Source organism: Cervus canadensis, chromosome 11 (genome assembly GCF_019320065.1).
Source record: "Cervus canadensis isolate Bull #8, Minnesota chromosome 11, ASM1932006v1, whole genome shotgun sequence".
NCBI lineage: Eukaryota > Metazoa > Chordata > Mammalia > Artiodactyla > Cervidae > Cervus > Cervus canadensis.
This window is the reverse complement of record NC_057396.1, coordinates 56,900,486-56,916,544: the sequence shown is the minus strand read 5'-3', so window position 1 is coordinate 56,916,544 and position 16,059 is coordinate 56,900,486. Positions and strand designations below refer to the sequence as shown.

Genomic DNA, 16,059 nt, shown 5'->3' with positions numbered 1-16,059 from the left:
ATCTTTCCCAGCATAAGGGTCTTTTTCAATTAGTTGGCTTTTTGCATCTAGTGGTTAAAATATTGGAGCTTCAGCTTCAGTATCAATCCTTCCAATGGATAGTCAAGGTTGATTTCTTTTAGGATTGACTTGCTTGATCTCATTGCAGTCCTAGGGAGACTCAAGAGTCTTCTCCAGCACCACAATTGAAAGCATCAATTTTTCGGTGCTCAGCCTTCTTTATGGTCCAACTCTCACATCCATACAAGTATTTAATATTTATGAATAAATAATGATTTGTACCTATTTTGCAGATAAGGAAACAAGTTCCTAAATTATAGAGCTGGCTCAGAGTCACAGAACTAATACGTGGCAGAGTCAGAGTTCAAACCCAGGAAATCACCTCATCGGCAGAGTCTACATAGTTAACCCTTCTCTCTTCTGCATGTGTAACATAAATGCTGCCTTTTCTCTAAAGATACAATCTATTATTGCTGTATATATGCAATAGAAAGATTAGGAAATACTTGAAAAGGTAACTCTTAGCTTTCTTATTTACCCAGTTTTCAAAGTATATATAGAGTGTGTCATAGTTTCCTGTCACTACCAGAATGTTACTTAATTTCTGAGCCTCATTTTCCAGGGATAAGAATGATTTCTCGCTTTACAGAGTTAAATAAATGGACATAAAGTGGTTAGAACAGTGTCTGATACACAGTAATGTGTATTAGCTAGTGTTATTACTTAATGTTCACCTAAAATGTCATTCTCTTATCATGAAAGAGAACAGTTCTCTTACTGTTAAATACCTTGCACCCTGTATGACACCCAGAGGACAGCTAAACAGTTACCCACATCAACAAAAATCATTAATGTTCATTACAGATTATACTCTTTTGATTTTTACTCACAACATTGCCAGATGTTTTCAAAAATTTTCTCTTATTACCTAAATACCTTTTCAATAATTAAGATCATTTTGTAGTATAGTCAAAAGACCTATCGAAAGAATTGTTCTTATCTCCCTTCTTTTCTGATTGGTAATTTTCTTCCCTATAGCTCAGGAACCCTTTTCTACTTTCTTTTTCAAGATGCTAAAATGTATTACATAAGAAGCTTAATGGTAATCTACACATACATAATAATCACTGAAAATCAAGAGAATCTCTGAATGCCCATATAACTGTCAAAGGCATTTTCTACCCTTCCAACCTTAAGAACAGCAGCAACCTGTACACTTTTGCCTCAAATTACATGGATTTTCTTTAAGATTATGAAACATATTGCAACAGCAGCATATAATTTTCCAACACAATAATTCTTTTGCAGTTGAAAGGCATCCTGTAATATTATTAGCATCAACGGGAAAAGGCCCCCAATTTTCACTGTGACAAAGCTTTTGGGGGGAAGCTTTTTCCTCAGGAAACAGCAATTCTCACACGCATAACTGTAAAAAATACGGGATAACATAACTAATCATTCTTGACCCTAGACCATTACAAAGCAATGAATTATCACTCAACTTACATAAAAAAAAAACAACTAGAAAATAGTTTGTTAAAATTTGATTCATAAGGAAAAAAGAAGAGCAATGTACTTTTATTAATACGTCCATACTGGCTTCCCAGGTAGCCAATGGTTAAGAATCTGCCTGTCAATGCAGGAGATGCAAGAGAAGCAAGTTCAATCCCTGGGTTGTTAATATCCCCTGCAGAAGGAAATGGTAACCCACTCTAGTATTCTTCCCCTGGAAAATTCCATACAGTGCATGGGGTCACAAAGAGTCGGACACACCTGAGCTACTGAGCACACACAAAGTCCCTATTAATAAAACACTGCTGGAGGACTTCCCTGGTGGTTTAATGGTTAAGAATCTGCCTTCCAATGCAGGGCACGTGGGTTCAATCCCTGATCAGGGAACTAAGATCCCACATGACACCAGGCAACTAAGTCTGTGCCTCACAGTGAAGACCTAGCACAGCCCCCTCCCCACCACCAAAAAAAAAACAATGCTGCTGGGAAATGCTGATTCAATCACCTTTGTTTTTATATAGTAATCTATTAGGCAACAGACTTAATGGTATGTGAAATAAATGTCTTTTTCAAGCTAATTTTGTGCTTTATATTTATGTCTCTTTAATACATTCTAAAAGATCACAATTAGTAAATAAGAATTTTTCAGAATCAGGACCTTGAGTAAGTACTACATTTACAAAATTTAAAATACGGAAACAGTATTTACTAAATCAACATGTATTGTAAACTTAGCAGCCTGCGATTTAGCAATATTTTATCCCAACAACTAATTATGTAGGAGGTGTTAAATTCAAAGTCTTCTGAACTTGGAAAAGTGCATGTAATAAATGCGTCTTTTTACAAAATTAGATACAGAATAGTATTTGTCAAATGTAATTTTATTCTCCAACTGTTTGATGACATTGCTGAAAAACAGACTTAAGAAAATACATGGTAATTCAAATTAGAAAGCAAGATTATGAACTTTAAAAGTGTTTTTGAAAAAAAACTGATAAGCATGGTAAGTAGTATGGTTTTCCCTTATAATTTTCTCCTTCTCAACTCTATTGGAAATTCTGAACTTAGACAAACAGAATGAGAAAAATAAGTTTTATCTTCATACACCATATATAATCTAGATCCCTTCAAAATTAAAACAGAGAATAGTAATTATGTCTGACCTCTGTACTACTTCAATAACTGTACATGAATAAGGCTTCCACTGAAATCCAGAAAACTGAAAATTATGCCTCTGAACAACTGTAAACCCTTCTGGATGGCAATTATGAGAAGTCTGATATAATGGGAGAGACTTGAGAGGCAGAGGATATGTGATCAAGCCTAGCTTTTACACCTTACTAATTGTGTGTTTCAGGCAAATCACTTGACTATAACTAAGAACTGGTTTGCTCAGCTGCACACATTAAGATAATATTACCTACCTTACGGGACTGCTGAGAGGATAACACCAGATAAGATTTAAAAGCATTTATAAAGTGTGAAATATAAACTAGTATAAAATACTACAAGAAGAAAAAAAGGGCGGGGGGGGGAGAAAGTGTTGGTCACTCAGTCATGTCTGACTTTGCAACTCCATGGATTATAGCCCACCAGGTTCCTCTGTCCATGGAATTCTCCAGGCAAGAATACTGGAGTGGGTGGACACTCTCTTCTCCAAGGGATCTTCCCGACCCAGGAATCAAACCCAGGTCTCCTGCATTGCAGGCAGAGTCTTTACCGACTGAGCCAATGAGTAAGAGTTCATCGGGTGAGGCAGGGGAAGGGGCACAGTGGACTCGGGAGAGAGGGCAGTGGCAGGAACAAAGCCTCCCTCTAGCAGGTTTAAGGGAGAATATAGAAGAGAGAGATTGGAGAAAGGAAGCAGAGGCAATTTTTGAAACAGTTTTTGCTGCAAAGAACAAAAGAGTTGGGGCAAGAGGTGGCGGAAGTGTGTTCAGAAAAAGGGTATTTTCAAAGATGGGAGAAATAATGGCATATTATAATGCAGAAAGGAATAATGCAGGAGAATAAGCCAGATTCTAGAAATTCAACCATTTCTTTAAACAGGAAGTTGAGTGGTAAAGAATTCACCTGCCCATGCAGGAGACACAGGTTTGATCCCTGGTCTGGGAGGGCCCACAAGATGCATAGCAACAAGGCCCTTGCGTGCGCCATAATTACTGCAGCCCACGCCCTAGAGCCTGTGCTCAGCAACAAAAGAAGATACTGCAATGAGAAGCATGTGTGCCGCAACTAGAGCATAGCCCCCACTCGCTGCAACTAGAGAAAAGCCCAAGCGGCAACGAAGACCTAGCACAGTCAATAAATTAATTATTTAAATAAAAAAAAAGTAGGGAGCTGATGACTCAAAGAAACCCAATGAACCAAAATCCAACTGAAAAGACCCTAGTAGAGAGGGGGAAAAAAGCCATCACTGTTTCGACCTTTGGCAGCAGAAGCAGGATATCAATACTGACACAGATAAGAAGAAAATGAACTTAAAAGACCAGACACAGACTGGCACAACAAACCTTGGCACCCCAAACACAACAGAGTCTGCACCCATTCGCTAACTCCACCCTACAGGCCTTTGCCAAGTGTTCACAAGAAAGAACACACACAAGGCAGGAGGGCCAAGAGTCACCCACGAGGCGCAATCACAAGTGGCTTACTCACGTCAGAGGCGGACTGAAGCCGTAGGGGATATCTGGAAGGAACCTAGATTTCACTGTGAGTACCAGGCAGCAGTCATCCACAACTCAGCAAAGGAACAGGAAGACTGAGACAGACCATTCCTAATGTGAAGTTCAAGGACAGGGCAGGAGAGCTGAGACAAATCCTAGTGGGATTCAGATCCCAAGCTCTGCTCCAGAAGCAGATCTGATCCTGCTCAAACCACCTGAAGCCCAAGGTGAAATGAAACACAAAAGCAATAGCAAGCAAAAAAACTCAGCTCAATTACAGACTAGAGTGACTCAGACCGCTACACATGTCGCCTTACAAAGAAGGCACCTGCCCATCCCTGAGAATATATTCTTTAGTTCAATCTCTACTTTTCATTTACAAACAATTTTGGCATTGGAAAAAAAATTATAAGACATGCAAAGAAGCAAGAAAATTTGCTCCATCATGAAGAAAGGATACAGAACTGAAATAAGAGGGAAGGGAGCAGGGCACAACCTTTGAAAGAATGACATAGCTCTTGAAAGTGAAAGTGAAAGTGAAGTCGCTCAGTCATGTCCGACTCTTAGCAACCCCATGGACTGCAGCTTACCAGGCTCCTCTGTCCATGGGATTTTCCAGGCAAGAGTACTGGAGTGGGGTGCCATTGTCTTCCCTGCATAGCTCTTGAGGATACCACAAAAACTGGTTAGAACTGATTAGGCCCCAGATGGAGAAGATTTGACTTCCAATAGACCCTGAGCCTCATTACATTTATTGTAATACATTAGCAAGCTATATGACATACCCACCTGTACCATGACAGTTCCAAGGCTAAGCATAAAAGGCCAAAAAAGTAGTTGGTGGTGCAATTCCTGAATACCAGCCCTTACTTGAAATGGTTGGAATAATCCTCCCACTTACTAGCCTATGAAATTACTCAGCCCATAAAAACTCACCATACCACATTTCTGGGTTGCTCTCATCTTTTGAGATGGACCGCATTCCGTCTTATGGACTGTCTATCTCCCAGGGCCTCTTGCCAGCTGAGATGGACCACACTCTGTCTATGGAGTGTGTATCTCTCTCAATAAATCCACCTCTTACCTATCACTTTGCCTCTCACTGAATTCCTTCTGTATTGAGACAAAAAGAACCTGAGCTTCATTAAGTCCTGAGACCTGGTATGCAATTTCAATTAAAAGAGAGTGGATTCAAGGCCCAGTCCATGGGTTCAAGTCCCAGCTGAGTTGTGCAATTTCAGAACCAGACTCAGAGACAGATGTTAGACCCAGATGTTAGAATTATCAGACAGGGACTTTAAAAAGACTGTATTTAGAGGAACTACTGGAAGTGGTACATAACACTAGAAAGGAAAAGATGAAAGAAAGATGAAAGCTATACAAAAAAAGAGCCAGGATAAATGCTAGATACAAAAATTAGATAATAAAGAGAAAGAATTTTTTAATGAGTTTATCAGGAGATGGACAAAGCAGAAGAGAAAACAAAACCAGTGAACTTAAAGACAGGTTCACAGAAATTATGCAAACTGAAATAAAAATTGGAAAAAAAAAAAAAACTACAGGAAGAAAGAATAGAGCAACCAATACCTGCAGTACAATCTTATATGGTATCAGAATCCCAAATAGAGAAGAACGAATGAAGCAGAAAAGAAAAAAAAAGTGAAGACATAATGGCTGAAAACATTCCAAAACAAACTAAAGAAAGATACCAACCGAAAACCCAAGAAGCTCAGTCAACCCTACATAGGATAAATGCCGAGTAATCACGTTTTAGGCAAATGCCAGAGAAACCACTCAAATCACAAGATAAAGAAAAAATTTTGAAAGCAACCAAAGGGAAAGCACATAGGACAGTCCTGGAAGCCATTACTTCACCCAGCGGCGACCCTGTCTCCTGAGGCAGCGGCGGGTTATGATATGGCCCGTGCATCTTCACACGTGCCGAGCTACCTTCACCCACCACCTGGGCCTGGCCAATTCATCCTTCCTCTGCCCCTTTGCTTAGCCGGCCACTGACTATGACAAGCATTTCTGGGCAAAGCTCACAGTTACTGCTTTTTTTTTTTTCCTTCTTTGGACTAAAACTGAAACAGACTGTTTTCTGCAGTGGTTTCTGTAGCGGCACTGAGCCAGAATACCCCAGCGCTTTGTCTTGGTGGCAGAGGGTGCTGAGCTGGTAGTCAGCCCACTACTCACACAAGGAAACTGAGGCCTGTGGAGAGGCGGCCTCAGACAGGTGAGGACTCCGAGCCCCACCAGCTCCAGCACCCAGCAGGTCCCAGATCCCTGTGGCCTCCGCCTTTGGGGTTGTTCTAGAAAGTCCCTAGGCCGCTGGCAGGACTTACAGCTCTGAAATGGGTTGCGAGATCCACCTCCTTCCCCCAACACAGGGAGCACCTAGAGCAGCTTCCCAAATAGGCCTGTTCCTTTCACACCTGTTGGATCCCACCAAAAAAAGATCGCCCATGTCCAAGGGCAAAGGAGAAGCCCCAGTAAGACAGCAGGAGCAGCGAATTTGTGTTTAGATCAAACCCCATACCCACCAGAGACGCTCGGAAGGCTCAAACAAACCTTGTGTGCACCAGGACTCAGACACCCCACAGGGACTGAGCCAGAACTGTGTCTGAGTATCTCCTGCGGAGGTACAGGTCAGCAGTGCCCTGCCACGGAGGACCTGGGTATGGCATAAGCCCTCTTGGAGGAGGTCGCCATTAACCCCACCATGGAGCCACCAGAACTTACATAGGACTGTGGAAAACAGACTCCTGGAGGGCACAAACGAAACCTTGTGCACACCAGAACCCAGGAGAAAGTGACCCCACAAGAGACTGACCCAGACTTGCCCGTGAGTGTCCAGGAGTCTCCGGCGGAGGCGTGGGTTGGCATTGGCCTGATATAGGGTTGGGGGCACTGAGGGCAGCAGAGCAAGCACGGGACCTTTCTAAGGAGGTCACAATTATCTTCACTGAGTGAGTGAAGTCACTCAGCTGTGTCCGACTCTTTGTGGCCCCATGGACTGTAGCCCACCAGGCTCCTCCATCTATGGAATTTTCTAGGCAAGAGTACTGCAGTGGGTTGCCATTTTCTTCTCAAGGGGATCTTCCCCACCCAGGGATTGAACCTGGGTCTCCTGCATCCTGGGCAGATGCTGAGCCACCAGGGAATCCCTTCCCCTCAGTCAGTCTCTCCCATAAAGAAGCTTCCATAAGCCTCTTATCCTTCTTCATCAGAGGGCAGATAGAATGAAAACCACAATCACAGAAAACTAACCAATCTGATCACATGGACCACAGCCTTGTCTAACTCAAGGAAACTATAAGCCATGCCGTGTAGGGCCACCCAAGAAGGACCTGTCGTGGTGGACAGTTCTGACAAAATGTGGTCCACTGGAGAAGGGAATGGCAAACTACTTCAGTATTCTTGTCTTGAGAACCCCATAAACAGTATGAAAAGGCAGAAAGATAGGACACTGAATGATGAACTCCCCAGATCAGCAGGTGCCCAATATGCTACTGGAGAAGAGTAGAGAAATAACTCCAGAAAGAATGAAGAGACAGAGTCAAAGCAAAAACAACGCCCAGTTGTTGACTGGTGTTGGAAGTAAAGTCCGATGCTATAAAGAACAATGTTGCATAGGAACCTAGAATGTTAGGTCCACGAATCAAGGTAAATTAGAAGTGGTGAAAACAGGAGATAGCAAGAGTGAACATCAACATTTTAGGAATCAGTGAACTAAAATGGACTGGAATGGGTGAATTTAATTCAGATGACCATTATATCCACTACTCTTGGCAAGAATCCATCAGAAGAAATGGAGTAGCCATCATAGTCAACAAAGGAATCCTAAATGCAGTACTTGGATGCAATCTCAAAAAGAACAGAATGATCTCTGTTCCTTTCCAAGGCAAACCATTCAATATCATGGTAATCCAAGTCTATGCCCCAATCAGCAACGCTGAAGAAGCTGAAGTTGAATGGTTCTATGAAGACCTATAAGACCTTCTAGAACTAACACCCAAAAAAGATGTCCTTTTCATTATAGGAATGCAAAAGTAGGAAGTCAAGAGATACCTGGAGTAACAGCCAAATTTGGCCTTGGAGTACAAAATGAAGCAGGTCAAAGGCTAACAGAGTTTTGCCAAGAGAACACACTGGTCATAGCAAACACCCTCTTTCCAACAACACAAGAGAAGACTCTACACATGGACATCACCAGATGGGGTCAATACTGAAATCAGATTAATTATATTCTTTGCAGCCAAAGATGGAGAAGCTCTATACAGTCAGCAAAAATAAGACCAGGAGCTGACTGTGACTCAGATCATGAACTCCTTATTGCCAAATTCAGACTTAAATTGAAGAAAATAGGGAAAACCACTAAACGATTGAGGTATGACCTAAATCAAATCCCTTATGATTATACAGTAGAAGTGACAAATAGATTCAAGGGATTAGATCTGATAGACACAATGCTTGAAGAACTATGGACAGAGGTTCGTGACACAGTACAGCAGGCAGTGTTCAAGACCATTCCCAAAAAAAGAAATGCAAAAAGGCAAAACAGTTGTCTGAGGAGGCCTTACAAATATCTGAGAAAAGAAAAGATGCTAAAGGCAAAGGAGAAAAGGAAAGATACACCCATTTGAATGCAGAGTTCCAAAGAAGAGCAAGGAGAGACAAGAAAGCCTTCCTCAGTGGTCAATGCAAAGAGATAGAGGAAAACAATGAAATGGGAAAGACTAGAGATCTCTTCACGAAAATCAGAGATACCAAAGGAACATTTCATGCAAAGATGGGCATAATAAAGGACAGAAATGGTATGGACCTAACAGAAGCAGAAGGTATTAAGAAGAGGTGGCAAGAATACACAGAAGAACTATACAAAAAAAGATCTTCATGACCCAGATAATCATGATGGTGTGATCACTCACCTAGAGCCAGACATCCTGGAATGCAAAGTCAAGTGGGCCTTAGGAAGCATCACTACAAACAAAGCTAGTGGAGGTGATGGAATTCCAACTGAGCTATTTCAAATCCTAAAAGATGATGCTGTGAAAGTGTTGCACTCAATATGCCAGCAAATTTGGAAAACTCCGCAGTGTCCACAGAACTGGAAAAGGTCAGTTTTCATTCCAATCCCAAATAAGGGCATGCCAAAGAATGTTCAAACTACCACACAATTGAATTCATCTCATACACTAGCAAAAAAAATGCCCAAAATTCTCCAAGCCAGACTTCAACAGTACATGAACCATGAACTTTGAGATGTTCAAGCTGGATTTAGGAAAAGCAAAGGAACCAGAGATCATATTGCCAACATCTGTTGCATCATCAAAAAAGCAAGAGAGTTCCAGAAATTCATCTACTTTGCTTTACTGACTATGCCAAAGCCTTTGATTGTGTGGATCACACAAAACTGTGGAAAGTTCTTAAAGAGATGGGAATACCAGACCACCTGACCTGCCTCCTAAGAAATCTGTATGCAGGTCAAGAAGCAACAGTTAGAACTGGACATGGAACAACAGACTGGTTCCAATTTGGGAAAGGAATACGTCAAGGCTGTATATTGTCATCCTGCTTATTTAACTTATATGCAGAGTGTATCATGAGAAATTCTGGGCTGTATGAAGCACAAGCTGGAAGCAAGATTCCCGGGAGAAATATCAATAACCTAGGATATGTAGATGACACAGCCCTTAGGGCAGATAATGAGGAACTGAAGAGCCTCTTGATGAAAGTGAAAGAGGAGAGTAAAAAAGCTGGCTTAAAACTCAACATTCAGGAAACAAAGATCATGGCATCCGGTCTCATCACTTCATGGCAAATAGATGGGGAAACAATGGAAACAGTGAGAAACTTTATCTTTTGGGGCTCCAAAATCACTGCAGATGGTGACTACAGCTATGAAATTAAAAGACACTTGCTCCTTGGAAGAAAAGTGATGACCAACCTAGACAGCATATTAAAAAGCAGAGACATTACTTTGCCAACAAAGATCCATCTAGTCAAAGCTACGATTTTTCCAGCAGACACGTATGGATGTGAGAACTGGACTATAAAGAAAGCTGAGCACTGAAGAATTGATGCTTTTGGACTGAGGTGTCGGAGAAGACTCTTGAGAGTCCCTTGGACTGCATGTAGATCCAACCAGTCCATCCTAAAGATAATCAGTCCTGACTATTCATTGGAAGGACTGATGCTCAAGCTGAAACTCCAATACTTTGGCCACCTGATGCAAAGTACTGACTCATTTGAAAAGACCCTGCTGGGAAAGATTGAAGGTGGGAGGAGAGGGGGACGACAGAGGATGAGATGGTTGGATGGTATCACTGACTCAACGGACATGAGTTTGGGTAAGCTCCAGGAGTTGGTGATGAACAGGGAGGCCTGGTGTGCTGCAGTCCATGGGGTTGCAGAGATTGGGACACTGACTGAGCGACTGAACTGAACTGAAGGGTAAGAAAGGTGTGTGGCTACAGAAATATCAAAGTAGACTTCAGGAAGAATATTGTCAGAAATACAGAGGGGAATTCATAATGATCAAAGGTTCAAATTCATAAAGACATAATCTTTATGCACACACACATATATATATGCACCCAATAAAAATGATCCCAAACAAATAAAACAAAATTAACAAAACTAAAGAGGAAAACACAAATCCACAATCACAGTTGAAGACGTTATGTCCTTCTCTCAGAAACTGATAAAAATCGTCCAAAAAAAATTAATAAGGATATAAAGTATTTGAATACTATCAACTTGATCTAACAGACATTTATAGAACACTATATTCAATAAAAGCCAAATACATCTTTTTCAAGGGCATGGGAATATTCACTAAGATAGATCATATGCTAGGCCATAAAAATGTTTTAATTAATATAAAGAAATAAAATCATACCAAATGTATTTTCTAATCACAACTGAATTATATTAGAAATCAACAATAGTTCTGAATATTTTCCAATGTCTAGAAATTAAACAGTGTACTTCCTAGTAGCCCATAGGTCAAAGAAAACTATTATAGGAGAAACTTTTATATAATTTGAGTATACACATATCAAAATTTGTAGAATGCAGTTAAAGCAGTTTTCCTAGCTTAGAGCGAAATTTATAGCTTTAAGTGACTATGTTAAGATTGTAAGAAGACAGGTGTACATTCAATGATGAATGGCTCTACATTAATAAACCAGGAAAATAAAAGCAAATAAGTAGAAGAAAGGATATTACAAAATTAAAAACAGAAATCAAGTGAAGAGAAATGAAAAACAATATAAAAATGTCAACAAAGTAAAAGTTTGTTCTTGGCAAACAAGATTAAAGAAATACAAAAAACTCCAGCGAGCCTCATCAGGAAAAAATAAATAGAAAACACAAATTACCAATATAAAGAATCAAAGGGAAAACATAACTACATAATTTATAGCAATGAAGGACTAATAAGGAAACAGTATGAACATTTTGGAGTGGGTTGCCATTTGCTTCTCCAGGAGATCTTCCCAACCCAGGGATCAAACCTGGGTCTCCCGCATTGCAGGCAGACTCTCGACCCTCTGAGCCACCAGGGACGCCCTGAAGTATGTTAGACTTCTTAAATGAAATGGACAAATTCTTGAAAAAATGTAATTCACTTATGTTGACAAAACAGAAAATAGAAACTCTAAACAGCCCTATAGGCTCTAAAAATAAACACATAACTGCAAAATTTCCCACAAAGAAAAGTTCAGACCCAGTTTAATTCCCTAGTAAATTATATTAAACATTTAAATAATTAACAATAGCAATCTTACACAAACTTTTTCAGAAAAGAGAGAAAATGGAGTCATTTCCCAATTATTTTTGGAGCTGGAATAACCATACTAAATGTAAACACTGAGGCTTCTGTGGTGGCCCAGACGGTACATGCAAGCAATCTAAATTAACCAAAATAAAATTTAAAAGTAGAATAAGATTATTTAACTTTATGTGACTTTAGTACCTATCACAAGTAGTACCTACTTGTGAACCTATACTAACCCAGACAAAAGTATTAGTAAAAGGATAAACAAATATATTAAACAGAATATAGTCCAAAAATAGATTCATCTTGCCAAGACAATCCAATGGAGAGAGGAAAATCTTTTCAACAAATGATGAACACTGGATATCCTTACTAAGGGAAAACCAAAAACATGACTTCCTATATCACAGGACACACAATTCCCAGGTAGCACAGCAGTAAAGAATCCACCTGCCAATGTAGGAGATACAAGAGACGCGGGTTTGATCTCTGGGTTGGAAAGATCCCCTGGAATAGGAAATGGCAATCCACTCCAGTATTCCTGCCTGAAAAATTCCATGGCCAGAGGAGCCTCGCGGGCTCTAGTTCATGAGGTCGCAAAGAGTTGGACACGACTGAGCACGCATGCACGTGAAGGTAAAAGCAAACTACATATCTTCTAGAAGAAAACATAGGAGATTATTTTCATGATCTTCCTAGAGAAGACACAGAAAGCACTCATCATAAAACAAAAATGTGATAAATTGCAGTTCACCAAAACAAAAAACTTCTCCTCAAAAAATACCATTAGGAAAATGAGCTGGCAAGCCACAGACTAGGAGAAAATACATACATTTATCTATATACAAGATCAAGGAAACATGTAATTTTTTCAGAAGAGACTTCACAAAAGAAAATTATACAAATGGCTAAAATCACATTAAAACTGAACTTAACACCATCAGCCATGAGAGAAATACAAAACCACAGTGAGATATCACTATGAACACAGGAGAACTGTGCAGTGCAGAGGTTCTCAAGGAGATAGGGAGGTTTGCAATTTTGACAAACAGGAGACATTTTTAGTTGTTACCAGCATCCAGAATGCTGAGAACCATCCTACAATGCACAGGATAACCCCACAGAACAATTATCCTGCCCAAAATGTCAATGGTGGCAAAACTGAAAAACTCCTAAGAGATTAATTTAAAGAGACTTAATAGCATCAAATGTTGGGGAAGATGTAGAGCAACCGGAACTCTGGGATATATCACTAGAAGGGATGCAAAACGGTTCATTCACTTTGTTTGACGTTTGACAGATATTACTATACTAAGTGCAAATAACTTTTTGTCAAATTAAATGCCAAATGGCTTACAGGGCCGTGCATGATCTACAGCCAGTGTACGTCTCCAGTCTCATATCTCCGTTAACCGAGGCACAAGAATGATACAGTACTAAAAAAATTTTCCAAAAAGTTTACTTGATTTTACTGACAGAAATCTTAAAAATCCTGAGACAAAAGAAACCTTAACATCATTTAGCTCAACTTACTACCTAGAGCAGGGATAATAATATATTCTTGACAGTGAAACATCTACTGTCTCACACTGTTATGGCAAAATCTCACAGATCTATCTAATAAAAACTTGAGAAACAACTCATATTATAAAAGTAATGATCCTCTACTCTTTTCATAAACTGAGTTAACTGGAGATTATTATAGTTACTGATTTCCTTAAGAAACCTCACAATATAAGCTGAAAAAATTAATATGGTAGTTTAGATAGATACTATCTCTTTATAAATACCACAACCCATTTCATAAAGGAATGAAATTAGTGAAAAACAAGTCTTTAACTGGCCTAAATAAGTATTATTCAATAAAGATATAATGTAAACTATAAATGCAAGCCATATACGCAATGTTTACAAAGCAGATTTATGAAGTCAATTTTGATAATACATTTAGGTATATGCGACCCTATGAACTGTAGTCTGCCAGGCTCCTCTGTCCATGGAATTCTCCAGGCAAGAATACTGGAGTGGACTGCCATTCCCTTCTCCAGGGGATCTTCCCAACCCAGGGATCAAATCTAGGTCTCCTGCCTTGCAGGATGATTCTTTACCATCTGAGCCACCAGGGAAGCCTGGCAATTCTGACAGTATGTTTACTGTATATGTATAAAATATGTAAAACAGCTAATATATCCAAAACATTATCACTTCAATATTTAATAACATAAAAATTTTAGATTATTTTATATTCTTTTTCTGTACTAAGCCTCCAAAACCCAATGTCTGTTTTATTCTTATAGCACACCTCATTTTTGACTAGCCAGTTTCAGGTGCATAATAGCCACACATAGTTAATGTTTACTGGATGCTAATGTTGCTTACTACATGACACACTTCAAGGAAATTCACACGGATTATTTCATTTAATACTCCCTGAGGTTGCTCAGTGGTAAAGAATCTGTCTGCCAATGCAGGAGATGCAGGTTTGATCCCTGGGTGGGGAAGATACCCTGGAGAAGGAAATGGCAACCGACTCCAGTATTTCTTGCCTGGAAAATTCCATGGATAGAGGAGCCTGGCAGGCTACAGTCCGTGCTCACAAAGAATGGAACATGACTTTAGCCAACACAAGGAAATTATAGGGGAAAACAACTTGCCTGAGTTCCCAAGATTAATTAGTGGTAGAATCAGGATTTTAAACCAATCAGCATGACTCAGATATGGTCCAAATCACTATGCAATTCCACTTCAAATCAACTTTTTTCTTTTACACTACTACTGAAACTTTCAATTAACCAAATTAATACTTTTGATTCCTGCTTTGGTATCACATATTCATGGTACAGAAACCTGTATTTCTGGTCACATAAAAAAACTCTATTTTCCCCGTGCAACACAGAATCGAAAACAAAAGACTTACCATTAAAATGAGTTTCTGATACTTTTGTTTTAGGTCTGACACACTTGCAGATGGGTCTGCTCCCAGAATGCTGTACCAATCCTTTTTTGGTATCTGCTCAAACGCCATCATCCCTTGAACAAGAAGTGGTCCTTTTCAGATCAGCGGAATAGAAATATTGACAACAATTCATTACAGTTTGTGTATATCTGGGAAATAACTAGGTACAGCTTCCCTAAGTTCTGTAACATTAAGTCATGATAATAATGCAAGCCTGAAAAAGCAAATATTTTCACTTGAAACGCCCCAAGAATTTCACGTTTAAGTATACAGAAAAGTGTGGAAAAATCTGTTAGATGTTTCATGATATACGCTTATATCTTAAATGAACGAATATACAACAGCATAAGAACAAAAAAAAATTTTGATAATGAACCCGAGCGGTGGATGACCCTTTAAGAAAGGTGTTTCTGCTAGTCTCTTGGTAAAAGCTACACACAGTAGGTACTCACTAAACATACTAGAGTTTAATAAGTGTTTATAAAATGAATAAATATTAAAAAGCAAAACGAGGAATTAAAATCAATTTGGGAGCATTCCCTCTTAATATCTCCAGTTCACTTCTTGTCTTTCAGGTTATCTTCAAAGAATAACATGCCAAAAGCCAGTCAGCACTGGCAGGTGGAGAGCAACAACCCCTCAATTATTGGACACGCACTCAGACCTCGCAAAGAGCTCCTGAAACTGTTCAAGGGAAGACGTGACAGCCCTCCCGAACCGAAGAGAACCCGCCAGGAGCCCCAGAACCAGGCAACTTCTTCCCATAGCCGCAAACTCAACGAGACATCCGGGGCTTCCTCAAATTTGGGACTCGGAAATCCACTGCACTCATGGTGCGCTGTGTCGCCCAGCCACAGACTCGTACCCTCTCCTGGATCCACTCGATCGCAAACTTACCAACACTAGAGCCACTAGAGCCCACTCCGCGCCTGCATTCTGCCAAACCTCGGAACCAGCTTCTGCTTCCGCCGGAAGTCACTGTCCTAACGCAGGCAAGTTTCCAGCCGAGCCGCAATGGCGGAGGCACCGATCGGAAGCGCCGCTCCGCCCTCTGGACGCGGTCGCTATGGTAACCCATTCGCCTCTACCTCAGGAGTTTACCAACAGTAAGTGCGGGCGCGGTGGGAAAAGGCTTCCTTCGC

At 40.2% G+C, this 16,059-nt stretch overlaps 2 protein-coding genes across 4 annotated transcripts in view; one reads left to right on the top strand and one right to left on the bottom strand.

Moving 5' to 3' along the window:
* DNAJC24 (DnaJ heat shock protein family (Hsp40) member C24) overlaps positions 1-15,916 on the bottom strand; it is a 71,176-nt gene extending 55,260 nt beyond the window's left edge. Inside the window, exons 1-2 of one of the 3 annotated variants that reach the window (XM_043481550.1) lie at positions 15,815-15,916; positions 14,879-14,991 (exon numbers count right to left, since the gene is read on the bottom strand). In XM_043481550.1, coding sequence (XP_043337485.1) covers positions 14,879-14,989 — 111 coding nt within the window. In that variant the 5' untranslated portion in view covers positions 14,990-14,991; positions 15,815-15,916. Of the gene's footprint in view, positions 1-14,878; positions 15,010-15,814 lie in introns of all 3 variants that reach the window. The other 2 variants (XM_043481551.1, XM_043481549.1) reach the window with 2 other exon arrangements.
* A 32-nt stretch (positions 15,917-15,948) lies between these two features.
* The window catches only part of DCDC1 (doublecortin domain containing 1), a 449,122-nt gene continuing 449,011 nt past the window's right edge, over positions 15,949-16,059 (top strand). Inside the window, exon 1 of the mRNA XM_043481537.1 lies at positions 15,949-16,023. The gene's annotated coding sequence lies outside the window, so the exon portion shown is untranslated. The remainder of the gene's footprint in view (positions 16,024-16,059) is intronic.